Consider the following 13,509-nt stretch of genomic DNA (forward strand, 5'->3'; position numbering starts at 1 on the left):
GACTAACCTTGAATCATTGGTAACTGCTTGCATGGTGTGACATTTGAACATATTGGGCATCCATCCAATAGTAATGTCATCTTGAGAGCTCTCTGCCTCTCATGGAAAGAAATGGTTTAGTGAAAATAGTATCAATCATAGATTTAGAACCAGATGCATCCTCAAAGGTCATCTAGGCTGATCCCTTCTTTTTACAGATGAGGAAACTGAGTCCCAGAGAGGTTAAGTGATTTACCCAAGGTTGCACAGATGGGATTATATGACTATAAACTGAGAAGGATCCCTAAAGATCAGGCCAACTATCTCTATTTTTCAAAGGACAATAAAGCCCAAGGTCACTCAGCTAGTGTCAGATTGAGGATTCAAATCCAGGCTTTCTGACTCCAAACCTAGACTTCTTTCCGTTGTACCACTAATCTTAACCAGAAACATGGGCAAAATGTTCACAATAACAACAGAGGCAGTGTGGTAAAGTAAGTAGGACATTGAATTTAGAATCAGGAAAATGTTTATTCAAATCCTCCCATGGACTTTTACTAAATATGTGATTGGTCTCTGAACCTTAGCTTCCATATCTGTAAAATGAGGATACTAATTGCTAGCTCATAGGGTTGTAGTGAGGACCAAATGCACATAGAATACTTTGAAGCACTACTTCAGTATGAGTTATTATTATCCTCATTACAATGTATGCTGAATATGTTGTATTTTTTTTCCCTTTAGGAAAACTATCCAATTCATGAACCAGGCCCAAATGGTAAGTCTTAAGCAATATTTCTTTCCTGTTGTTCTCCCCATAGATGACTATATGGATCATTCTCTCTCATTTCCTATTTCCCTTAACTTTTACCAGCCTACCACCCCATTGTACAAGTTTGGATGGATGAGTTTAATGGGAGTATCTAGGTGGTACAGTGGATAGAGTGCTAGAGTCTTAAGTCTAAAGACCTGAGTTCAAATCCAGTCTCACCCTGGGCAAGTCTAATTGCCTCAGCTTTCTGATCTCTAAAATGAGGACAGTAGTAGCATCTACCTTCCAGGATTGTTGTGAGAATCAAATGAGGTAATAATTAATTGTAAAGCACTTTAGCATAGTGTTTAGCACTAGTAAATGCTATATGTAAATGTAAGCTATTATTATTATTATTGTGCTACCCAGAATAAAAAAGAATAGAGCCAGATGAGCAAAAGGTACCATGTCAGAGGATCAGCCTTTTCCAAAGACTTTCTGTGTGATTAAGGAAAACTTGACATACTACATAGAGAGCTGACCTTGGAGTCAAGGGGGAGATTGAGCCCAGGATCAGATACATCCTGGTGCTGGGATCCTGGGCAAGGAGATGTACTTCTCAGTGCTCCAAGCATTTCTCTACGCTGTGAATTGCAGAGCAGGTGCTGATCTTCTGTGGTAGAAATAGAGTTCCCAAGAGCTCCCTATAACCCAGAAAACCTGAAGGCAAATTTAGCTCTCTTTTAAACTTATGATTCAGGGGTTACTCAATTAAATTAAATTAGCAAACTTTTAAAAGGAATAAAAGAAATAAAAAAGGAAGCAAGAACAGTTTGAAAGAAGGGAATTCAAAACATTTTTCAAATGAGAGGCATGTTATTTTCTCTTTCTCTGTCTCTCTTCTCAAGGAACATAGTTAACTTAAAAAAAAATGACTATCACTAAGTTAACCAACACTTATATGGGACCCCATCGTGTCTGGGATATCCTTTTATCCCTATGTCCAGGATAGCCTTGTAGGGGTTGGCTTACAAGGGCGGCCAATTAAGGAAAAGCCCCTAAATCACATGTGTATGTATATTAAAGTGACATACAATAAAAGTAAAAAAGTACAGTAATCTGGTCTGCCAAGAAGGGCAGGAGGCATATATGCTTTTGCCCTGCTTTCCTTCTGCAGATATATGTTAGGTTGCCGGGCAGATCTTCCTTTTGCCTCTCCTAGCCTTGCAAACCGCAAACTCAAATTCATTCAAAAAACTTTTATTTCCCACCAGCTGTGTGAAGTGTCATGTTGTGTAATGTAGTGAGTTGGCCTCAAAACTAGCAAGAGCTAGGTTCAAGTTCTGTGTCTGACACACATTTCCTCTGTGATTCTGAGTGAGTCACTCTCAGATCTCTAGGCAACTCTCCAAGTCTGCAGGTTGCCCAGAAGGTGCTGATCAACATTGGTGAAGAGAGTTCCTCACCTGGGGTGCTTTCCATTTATAAAATCACAAGGCTAATAAGAAAAAATACAACTAGACACACTCACGGAAGATTCCAACCTTCAAGAAGTTTATAATTTACCCTTTCCCTTTGGGGAAGGATCTTGAAAGATTTCTGTAGAAACTCCTGCTTTTACAGTTTTCAATTACTGGCATATTCATTTATTCCAGAGAGTAGGTATGACTCAAGAGGGCTTCAAAGCCTTTATTGCCTTATCAGAAAAAAACAAGCTTTTCTAGCAGCCTTCACAAAGCAGTGATCTTTGGTACTTAAAAGTATTTTGAACTTTTAGATTATATTGATATATGGTAAATAGAGGAGGGGTGAGGCTTCCAAAGAAATCTGTTCAAAGATTTTTATGACATTTAGTTGACAATGTAAATATTTGTTGTTTATTTGTTCAGTTATGTCTGACTCTTCATGAGCCATAGCACATCAGTGCTATCCATGGGGTTTTCCTGAAAAGATACTGGATTGGTTTTCCATTTCCTTCTCCAGTGGTTTAAGGCAGAAGTTAAGTGACTTGTCCAGAGTTACCGCAGCTAGTGAGTGTCTGAGGCTGGACTGAACTGATTCCAGGCCCAGTGGTCTCATCCAATTAGCCACTGTGTGTGTGTGTGTGTGCGCGCGCGCACGCGTGTGTTGTGAACACAGGAAGACACTCCAATGCCCTAAAAATTAAGGGACTTGATTTACAATCAGGGAATACCTTGGGGCAAGGAAAGCCTGGTATAGTCTCTTTTCTTTATTAAAGGAGATGGTTTTCCTAGAGCAGTATTCAGGTCTCACTGTTTTCTTACCATCCTTACTCTTGTCTTATTTATGGGTCTTGATGTTGAAGGGCTTAATAAGCTGGCATGTTTGGGTTGCATTTATATGGCTGAGGAATTTTTCAGCCTGGGTTCCTTGAGAGCTCTGGAATAATTTTATGTGAGCAGCCAAACTGAAAGGAAAATAAATCTATTAGCATGCTAAGGAAATCTCTTTGCTCATAGGAGTTTTGGCTTCCTATGCTAATTTTGGCCCTTAGCCTCAGCTTTGGTTTATAGTTTTTTTTTTTTTTCAGGTTTGCTTAGGGTACCCAATCAGTACCGTTTTGTAGCACTTGGATGGACTAATGGGATATAGTCTGTCCCTATAGTAAAGCTGGCCTAGAAAGTCCCTAGTTGTCAATTGGGTGCTACATTTGTGGGTTGAGGACATACCTTATATAGCAAGGTTTTGTGTATTCATCGTAAGCAGGTCAGATTTTCTTAGTTAGCAACAGAATGGGGGTAATTCAGTTAAATCTCCCATTCTGGTAAGACTTTTTTTTTCCCTCCACAACATTTTTTCCTGCTATGGAATTGATTCTCTGAAGAATTATTTGAATAAGGGGGAATGGGTACCTAGATGAGATGCCACTTCCTGTTCCTAGTTGTTAGCTCCGTCTAGACAGTTAGGCTCTTCATCTTGAAATTGCTTCCTATGTACTCTTTTGTGTCAATTAGCCCGTAAGCATTTATTGAATCCCTACTGTGTGCCACCCTCACTGTGCTATTATTATGCTGGGATACAAAGAAAGACGAAAGACTTTTTGGTCTTTTTTGATGAGCTCACGGTCTAACGGGAGAGACGGAGACACTTTTTATGCAGGGTAATCAACCCGAGGGAAAGCACTAGCATGGAGGGGATCAGGAAAGACCGCGTAGAATATGGAATTTTAGCTGGGGCCTGAAGGAAGCCAGGAAGCAGGATGAGGAGGTGTGATGGAAGCTCCTTTAGCACCACCACATAGCAAAAGTAGGCAGGGCAGGGGAGGCAGAGCCTGACAGGGTGGAAACGGCTGGTGGCATCTGGAGGGACAGGACCTGGATTTGAACACTGAATCTGCCACATGCAGTGTGACTTGGAACAAGTTCCTTAACTTCTCTCATCAGAGTTTATATAAGATGAAGGGGTCAGAGGATGGTCCTGATGGCCCTTTCCAGGTCTAAAACTGTGAGCCTCTGAGTTTTTCACACATAGGTAAGCCCTTAGTAAATGTTTGTTGAACGGAGCTGAGAAAAACCAAGACACTTTAAATTCAGAAGAATGGATTTAAGTTTTGACACTTTCTTAACTTTGGTTTGAAAACTGAGAGCTAGGAAAGTTCAGCCACACCCAGCCCATTCTTCTCATTCGTGGTGTGTGACTGTTCACTTAAAGGAGATTCAGCAATATTAGCAAAGATTCTTCCTTTCTGTTCTTTTCCCAACATTCTCAAAATAAACCAGAATTTTTCTGAAGGAGATTTTTTTGGCAATGTATATATTTTACTTTGATCCTAAAATAAGTCTGAAGCAAAACTAGGCATTCCATAACATTTTTTTCCCCAAGATTAAAACAAGAACATTAATAATGCAGTAGAACTTCATTAATTCAGACTAATTAGAGAGAAGAGTAGTCAGAATTAGTGGAGGGTTTGAATCACAAAGCATTTCTTTAAAGGAAATGCCATTTTATTACTTTTAAGTAGAGATAGTAACTCATATTAATGGCTCACAAAAGGGTGCTAAGTAGGGCGCCTGCCAAATCTAATGGAGAGATAAGGATTGCTGATAATTAACACTTTAATTGTTTGAAAACAATGACTTCCTGGCACATAGTTCCTTAAATCATTTAAACATTTCCCTTGGCATGTTCTGTTAATTTTCTTTTACAGACTTCCCCCCCCCCCCATTGTAAGCATAAAATAAGTCCCCTCAATTTGTAAGATTTTATTGTTTTGTGTATGAGTATGAGAATTTGGGCAAAAGAAGGTCCTTAAATCCTGACTGATTATGTTTGAGGACTCTCCTTTGAAGTGCTTTCTGCTCTGTAGCTAAAACATCCTGCCTATTTCTCAAACTATCCTCAAATAGAAATTCAGTGAATGACAATTTACTGGGTTCCTGCATGTACCAGGCACGGTGTAGAGACCAAAATTAAACAAGTCCCTACCCTCAAGGAATTTACTGGGCAGAAAACATGTACATATATTCAATTCAATACATTTATTTAGTGCTGACTATATGCCAAGCACTGTGCTAAGTGCTGGGGATACCAAAAAGGAAAAAAAAAAAGTCGAAAGACAGTCCCTGGAGCAGCTAGGAGGCACAGTGTCTAGGATGCTAAACCTGGAGTCAGGAAAACTCTTCTTCCTGAGTTTAAATCTGGCCTCAGATACTTACTAGCTACATGATCCTTAACTCCAGTTAAGTCACTTAACCCTGTTTGCCTCAGTTTCCGAGCCAGAGAAGAAAATGACAAACCACTTTAGTATCTCTGTCAAGAAAATCCCACATGGGGTCACAAAGAGGCAGACATAACTGAGCAACAGCACAACCCTGTCAAAGACCTCACAAGGTAATGAATTTACAAATAAATATAAAATAAATACTTAAGGCAAAAATTTGGGAGTGGATGGGTTGGGGAGGGCATGAATATCAGAAAGATAGAGGAAAGGCTTGAAAGCCCTTAAAAAGAAGGTCTCTTACACATTTCATAGTTTTTCATGTCTTCCTTTCCTTTTCCCCAGAGGTGCTGCTGAAAATGCATTCAGTTGGAATCTGCGGCTCTGATGTCCACTACTGGCAGCATGGTCGGATTGGAGACTTTGTGGTTAAAAAGCCAATGGTGCTGGGACATGAAGCCTCAGGAACTGTGGTGAAGGTGGGATCGTTAGTCAAGAACCTTCTCCCAGGTGAGCAGATTTCTTTTCCAATCAGTCAGTAACTGGGGAGTCTTCTTACTGACTATCAGATCTAAAAGGGACCTGGCTAAGGAAGTCATTTTGTTTTACCCCTCTCCCCATTTAGTTCACCCCCCTTATTTTACAGACAAGCAAACTGATGACTGGAGTCTAAACGACACAGTGAAGACTGAGGATTGTAGATTAGGTTCTTTGTGTCCAGGTCCCCAGGCTCTCTCTCTCCTACACCAGGCTATCTCCCATTGCTTCTCCTGTGCCCAGGAGCCAGGGATTAAACAGTAAGAGGACCTTTAAACTCCTCTCTAGTACACTTAATTGAAGAAAGGAAACCTCATCAGTAGGATTCTGGGACTGTCTCTAGGATGTCAAGCTGTTGGCCTTGATTAATGTTACATTTTATTGGCAAAGAGGCCTCTCTAAAATCATATGGGAGAAACTGTTGGAATCTACCCCTTCATCACACCCTCAGTTCATTTCATGAGGTTCCTGGAGTCAGATTAAGCATGTAGAAGTTGCCAAAGCCCGTAGGTATGACTGAACTCCTGAAGCTGTTAGAGCTATATCAGAGCTATCAAACTCATAGCCCAGGTGACTGGCAAGAAAATCTCCCTAGTGCGGCCTGAATCTGATTTAAAATGGGATTGGGAAGTGTTTTACAAAAATGAATAAAAATAAAATAAACCATAGTCAGGTTTTCTAAGTCAGTTTGTAGCCCTCAGTTTGATGCCACTGGTGTGTCATCTGAGAATGTTCCCTGAGGAGGGGCTGCTTTCATATTAGTGATGATCAATTAAATCATCAATCAACATTTTTTTTTAAAGCACTTACTATGTGTCAGGCACTGGTTATCTGTGAGTCAGTAGTAGAGAAAAGGCCATTGAATTTGGAGTCAGAAGACCTGAGTTTAAATCCCAGTTCAGTGTCCTTTTACCTTTGTGACCTTAGGTAAGTAACTGAGCCACTCCTTTCTCAGTTTCCTGATCTGTAAAATAAGGGGAGTCACGATAAATGATTTTTGAAGTCTTTTCTTATGGTCCTATGAATTACCTTGCAGGATTACTACAAAGGAATTATGCAAAGGTTTACATAGCCACAGATTTTATTTTATTCATTTATTTATTTATTTGTTTTTTTTAAGCAATTGGGGTTAAGTAACTTGCTCAAGGTTACATGGCCAGTTATTTCTGGGTGTGGTGCTAAGTATCTGAACCCAGATGTGATCCCCAGGTTATCCCGACACTGGAGCCGGTGCTCTTACTTGCTGTGCTACCTGGCCGCCCGGCAGATTTTATTTCTTAATTACAAGATAAAGGTCTGAACTTGGTCGTGGCTTATGTGTTTTTTTATTGTTGATGTAACTTTTTATCAAAGTAAAAACCTTTTATTGCTATAACTTTTTACTTCTACTGTGTTTCCCCGATAATAAGACACTGTCTTATTTTTTTTTTTTGGAAAGAAAAACACCAGAGGGCTTATTTTCAGGGGAGGGCTTATGTTGTCCTGCCTTAGCTCTCCTCCACGGCACTGCTCTCAATGGCGCCAGCAAGCAAATCACTGGGGAAGAACAGGATGACGCGCTCACTGCTGCAGCTCTGATTGGATGCAGCTCGGAGCACGGCGTGTGTTTCACGGGGATGGGGGGGGGACGGTGCATACAGAGGGTACCGTAATGTAGCGTGTAGCGCAGGGGATCACCTTCACGACAGTAGCAATCTCAATAGGGCTTAGTTTTGGGGGAGGGCTTATTTTAGGGGAATCTTACACAGTAAGGGGAGGGCTTATTTTTGGGATAGGTCTTATTATCGGGGAAACACGGTATAACAACAAGAAGTGTTAAGTGCTTTTTCTAGCATTCTCTTGACATGTTTCCAGCCTAGCTGGAGAGAGAGAACATTTGTACACATGCCGGTCAGTATACACATGTATCTCTGTGTATATATGGGTACATTTTATTGTTATTTAGTCATTCAGTCATGAACTATTTTTAAAGTTTATTCATTTATTTTTAGTTTTCAACATTCACTTCCATAAGTTTAAAATTTTCTCTTCCTCCCCAACATGGCATACAATCTGATATAGGCTTTACATATACATTCCTATTAAACATGTTTTCGCATTAGTTATGTTGTATAGAAAAACAAAACAAAAGCATAGTCTGCTTAGCTCTGCATTTACACTCCATAGTTCTTTCTCTGGATGTGGATGGCATTTTCTATCATGAGTCCTTTGGAATTGTTTTAGGACCTTGCATTTCTGAGAAGGGCTAATTCTATCAAAATCAGTCCTTGAACATTGTGGCTGTTACTGTGTACAGTGTTCTCCTGGTTCTGCTCACTTCACTCTGCATCAGTTTGCATAAGTCTTTCCAGGTTTTTCTATAGACCACCTGTCAGTCATGAACAACTCTTAAGAGTTCTGAGCTGCAGTAGTTATGACAATTGTATGTCCCCACTAAGTTTGGCATCAATATGGTGAGTTCCTGGGAGTGGGGAACCACTGGGGTAGTACTGAAGGAAGGGTGAACTGGAGGCCCAGGCTAGAAATGGAGCATGGCAGAGCTTTCATATAGATCAGTGGTAGGGTCTGGCCAATGAATAACCCCTATACTTTCAACCTGGGTAAGATATATTATAGGAGATTTTAGTGTTGTGTATATACACATATGCATACATCTGTATATACATATACAGACATGTATGTGTAATATGCTAAATATGTATATCTATATAGGATATGCATAATTGTTTGCAGGATGTCTCCCAATTAGAATGTGAGGTACTTGAGGACAGGAACTGTTTTGGCCTTTCTTTGTAATCCCCAGAGCTTAGCACAGCGCCTAGCAAATAGGAGGTGCTTAATAAATGCTCATTGATCTGATATGATTGATCTTAACTCTTCTTAGATACATGTCCGTCCTATGCTAAATAAGGTGAGTGAATTAAACTGTTAAGAATTTAATTCAGTCATCTTGACTGGACAATTTGTCCCCATTTTCCTTCTGAGGGCTGCTATCAGGCCATTCCTAAACGGTGTATTGTTGATTGCTGTCTGTCCAGCCTTGTCTTGAAGATCTTTCCTTGGGGTTACATCTTGAGGCTTCTTGTCCCTTCTTGTCCAGCTCTGGCCACTAATAGTTGTGTTGGGTTGGGAAGGGGTTTAGGGTTGGGCACTGGACTGAGTGCATGTTGTGTTTTTAATCTGCTCTAAAACTAAATGCAAATGGCCCCTGAGTTATCCTTTCCTTTAAATCATGCATGCCTCATTCTTGCCCTCTATTAGCACAGATAGGAGTTTTTTTTTTTTTTCCACCAATTAAGAAATGCCTTAGTAATGAGCAAGGATACTTAGAATCAAGAGATTTCAGAGCTGGAAGGATGCCCACATCAGAGACTTAGAGTTGGAAGGGACCACATCTGGTCTAACTGCTTCACTTTACAGATAGAGAAACTGAGGCTCAGAAGCAGATGGTTTAAGCAAGCAATCTCCTAATAACTTACCTAAGGTCACTTGGGTCTTAATCATTAAGAAAACATTTGTTCTTACTATGTGCTAGGCCTGGTGCTAATCATTAGTAAATGACAGTAAAATGAAATTGGAATTTGAATTCAAGTCCTGAAACTCTGAAAGGGTCAACAGCTAGTTGGCATGGGGGATGAACATTAGAGTCACAAAGATCTGAGTTCAAATCTAGTCTCAGATACTCACTAACTGTATGAATGGGTAAATCTGGAAAAAATCATTTAACCTCCGTTTACCTCAGCTGTAATGGGGACAGTAGACCGCAAGGTGGCGCCATAGTGAACAGAGTGCCAGGTCTGGAGTCAAGAAGACTCATATTCCTGAGTTTAAAACTGGCCTCAGACACGATACTGTGTGACTCTGGGAAAGACGCTTAACCTTGTTTGCCTCTGTTTCCTCATTTGTAAAATGATCTGGAGAAGGAAATGGCAAAACACTCCAGTATCTTTGTCAAGAAAACCACAGATGGGGTCACGAAGAGTTGGACATGACTGAAAAATGACTCAACAACCACCACAAAATAGGGATAAAATTAATTCTTGCCTTCCAGGTTGTTGATGAGATAACTTAACATAATGCCTGATACATAGTAGGTCCTTAATAAGTCCCTCCTTCCTTCTTTCTTTTACTTCTACTGTACCATGGTGCCTCTGAGTCTTAGAGATGATATAATCTAGCTTTATTTTATAGATGTAGAAACTGAGTCTATAGAGGTGATTTGCTTAGACAAGTCACATGACCTCTTTGGGCCTCAGTTTCCCTATCTTTAAAACAAGGGGAGGGGGGAGTATGCTAGGTGTCTTTGGAGGTCCCTTGTAGCTCTTGACCTGAGATGTCAGTGTCACATAAGTAGTAATTTGCACAGCCAGTTTACAGAACCATGATCCCAGGTCCTCTTATGACCAGTCTGGGACTCTTTCCATTGTTCCCCGGTTTTTGTAGCTGCTTTTCTTAAATGACTTTATCCCTTGTTTTCAGGACAAGCAGGCCATAAACTCCAGGCCCCCGATGCCACCATCATTTCACTGAGGGAGGGTTACCTCATCTTTTCAATAGAGAGGAACGTTGGGCCTGCCTTGGTCATGTGTCAGCTTGCTGTTTTCCCTAAGCTTGGTGGCAGTCTTGGCCAGTTGGGGTCCTCTTTGTTAGCTGGTGAAAGGCATGCTGACTGGATCTTTATAGAAATCAACAAAAGGGCTCTCTTTCCTGTAGATGATGACTGAGTCCCAAATTCACTGAGAGCATGAATCCGTGGCAGGATTTCTTTGGCTTCCTTAGGTTGGACCTAATGATAGAGATGCCCTGTAACTCCCTGGGGTTGATGCAGTCCAGGTTTTCTCTTTGTGGTGCTAGCTGATGAATATTCATCCCTGCACAACATCTGTGCCTGCTACTTAGCCTGGGTAACAGGCTGTAGACTGTCTCCTTCTGATCACAGAGAACAAAGAATCAAGAACAAGGCCCTGGGACCCCCATTTCAGCAGGAGCTGCCACTCACTACCCTTGTGTATTGAAGGCTGATTGTTTTCTTCTTCCAGGTGACAGGGTTGCCATTGAACCAGGTGTTCCCCGAGACAACGATGAATTTTGTAAGATTGGCAGATACAATCTGTCCCCCACCATCTTTTTCTGTGCTACGCCTCCCGACGATGGGAACCTCTGCAGGTTTTACATTCACAACGCGGATTTCTGCTACAAGTTAGTACCACTTATATCTTAAAGACTCACTATTCTTCCATTTAACAGAAATCTCATGGATTGTCCTTGTGTTTTATTGGGGAGGCAGTAGCAGAGAGTGAGAGAAGATCATCTTTTGTCATCTGTTTGGAGATTCTTCCAAGATCTGCTGTGAGAGCTTTCCCCCATCCCCCAACACAATTTCTATCATGTTTTTGACATTCTGATAGGAATGCCCTCCCTGCTAGCAACAAGACAGAACTGACTCCTCTCCAGGGAGGAGTCCCATTGGCATAATCACAGAGGGCATTGGTTGATTTTGTACTTTGATCTGGTTTTCCACTGCACCTTTGCTTTCAAGTAGAAAATAGTGTTAGAAATCACTCACTCCCTTCCGAGGGAGGAATTCAATCACAGAATGCTTAGTAAGAACTTAGTTACAGTTTATATTTCATTAACAAGACAATTTCTGGTAAAACTATCTGAAAAAAATTCCTGTTCAAAACTTTTTCCTTGGAATATGAGCAATAAGCCAAGTTGTCCTGTGTATCAGTGGATTTTGAGATGCTTAGTAGGGAGGGTGATGCAGAGAGATTGTGTCCAGGACATTGATTGAAAACCAGTGTACAGAGAACTTTAAGACTAGGAGGGTTTGAAAAAAAATTTATTTACCACTACTACACCCACTACTATAAGAAATGTTTTTGTTTAAATTTAAACCAAAATGGGGCTTGCTCTACTCTTCATAGAACAGACTTTTCCAGAACTAGAAGTGACCTTAGATCTTATTCCAGTCCCCTCATTTTATAGCTGAAGAAACTGAAGCCCAGTAAGATCCAGTGATTTGCCCAGGGTCACATAGTTAGCTTAGGAGACTTGGATGTGGGTCTCTGAACTGTTTAGAACAGTAGTCTGCTCTTTAGAACAGCACTGGCTCTTTGTTGAACTGTCCGTCTTTCCATCCCTTTTTCCAAGACCTTCAGCCTCATTTGGGTAAGACTTGTCTGTGGAATTCATCCCCAGACAAAAGTAAGTTGCCTTTGGCCCCTTGGAAGCCCTCTGTTCAAGCTCTGAAATTCCTCAATTTTCTGATTTGAGTCCTGTAGATCTGAATTTGAGTTCCCCACAGAGCAGCCTTTCAAGCCACAAATCTCTTTACATGCTTAAATCAACAGCTTCACCTGGCTTTAGGAGAAAATAGGTTATATGTGCAGAGACTATGGAATCTAAGAGGAAGGTCTGGCATGTGACAAGAGGCCCCTAAGTAAGTGGACGTTGTTTTCTGCAAGAGCTGATGTTTTTTCTAGACATTGTTCAAGTCTAGCCTCCAAAGAGAGGATATTGTTTATAGCAGTGAGCAGCCATTGATATGGATGGCAGAGAAGTTGGCGTTAGAACCAGAGAACGATCTTTCCTTGGTACTCCCACTGTGGTCTAGAGATACAGCGTGGTCAGACAGAATGATCCATAGACTGCAGTTGGGACCATTGGACAGATGAGTACACATCTCTCAACCTCAATGATCTCTATTGTAAAATGGGAACTTTTAGACCTGCACACCCTCCTTAGAACCAGAGATTCATGAGACACAGCTTGGTAGGGCAGCAGGAGACACCTGACCAAGACCAGGATTCAAATCTTGCCTTCAGCACTTCTTAACTCTTCAGCCACAAACAGGTTGCTTGACCTTCCTGAGCCTCATTTTCCTCACCTGTAAAATAAGAATGATAATACTGTAGTATCTCCTTCATAGCATGATGAGAATGAAATGAAATTATATATAGAACACAATCTTTAAAGTTTAAAGCTCTATAGAAATGTCAGCTTTGTGTGTGTGTGTGTGTGGTAAGTGTGGTGTGTATGGTGTGCATGTGTGGCATTTGTAAGGTATGTTTATGGTGGGTGTATGTGTGATATTTGTGGTATTTGTGATATGTGCATGGTGTATGTGAGGTATGTGTATGTGATAGGAGTGTTTTTTTTTTTTTGGAGGACAATTGGGGTTAAGTGACTTGACCAAAGTCACACAGCTAGTAAGTGTGTCAAGTGTCTGAGGCCGAATTTGAACTCAGGTCCTTCTGACTCCAGGGCCAGTGCTCTATTCACTGCACCACCTAGCTGCCCCACATATGAGTGGTTTTTATGTGGTATGTGGGTATGTGGTATTTCAGTGATATGTGTATGTGTGGTGTGATGTGGTATTTCTGTGATATGTATATGTTGTATGTGGTGTGGTGTCTGTGTGGTGTGTGTATGCTACATAGGTATGTGTGTGGTGTTTGTGAGGTGTGTGTATGTGATATGTGTGGTGTGTGGTATATGTGATATTTCTGTGGTATGTATATGTTGTGTGTGGTGTTTACATGTGTGTTGTTTGTGTGGTGTG

The 13,509-nt window shown here is 40.9% G+C and overlaps 1 protein-coding gene across 1 annotated transcript in view; it reads left to right on the top strand.

The window, feature by feature from the left end:
• The window catches only part of SORD (sorbitol dehydrogenase), a 55,347-nt gene that overhangs the window by 21,017 nt on the left and 20,821 nt on the right, over positions 1 to 13,509 (top strand). Inside the window, exons 2-4 of the mRNA XM_069105935.1 lie at positions 724 to 757; positions 5,754 to 5,918; positions 10,985 to 11,144. Coding sequence (XP_068962036.1) covers positions 724 to 757; positions 5,754 to 5,918; positions 10,985 to 11,144 — 359 coding nt within the window. The remainder of the gene's footprint in view (positions 1 to 723; positions 758 to 5,753; positions 5,919 to 10,984; positions 11,145 to 13,509) is intronic.

This window comes from Petaurus breviceps, unplaced genomic scaffold, assembly GCF_028583685.1.
Source record: "Petaurus breviceps papuanus isolate PSGF00001 unplaced genomic scaffold, PetGlider_PUasm1.0 77, whole genome shotgun sequence".
Taxonomy (NCBI): domain Eukaryota; kingdom Metazoa; phylum Chordata; class Mammalia; order Diprotodontia; family Petauridae; genus Petaurus; species Petaurus breviceps.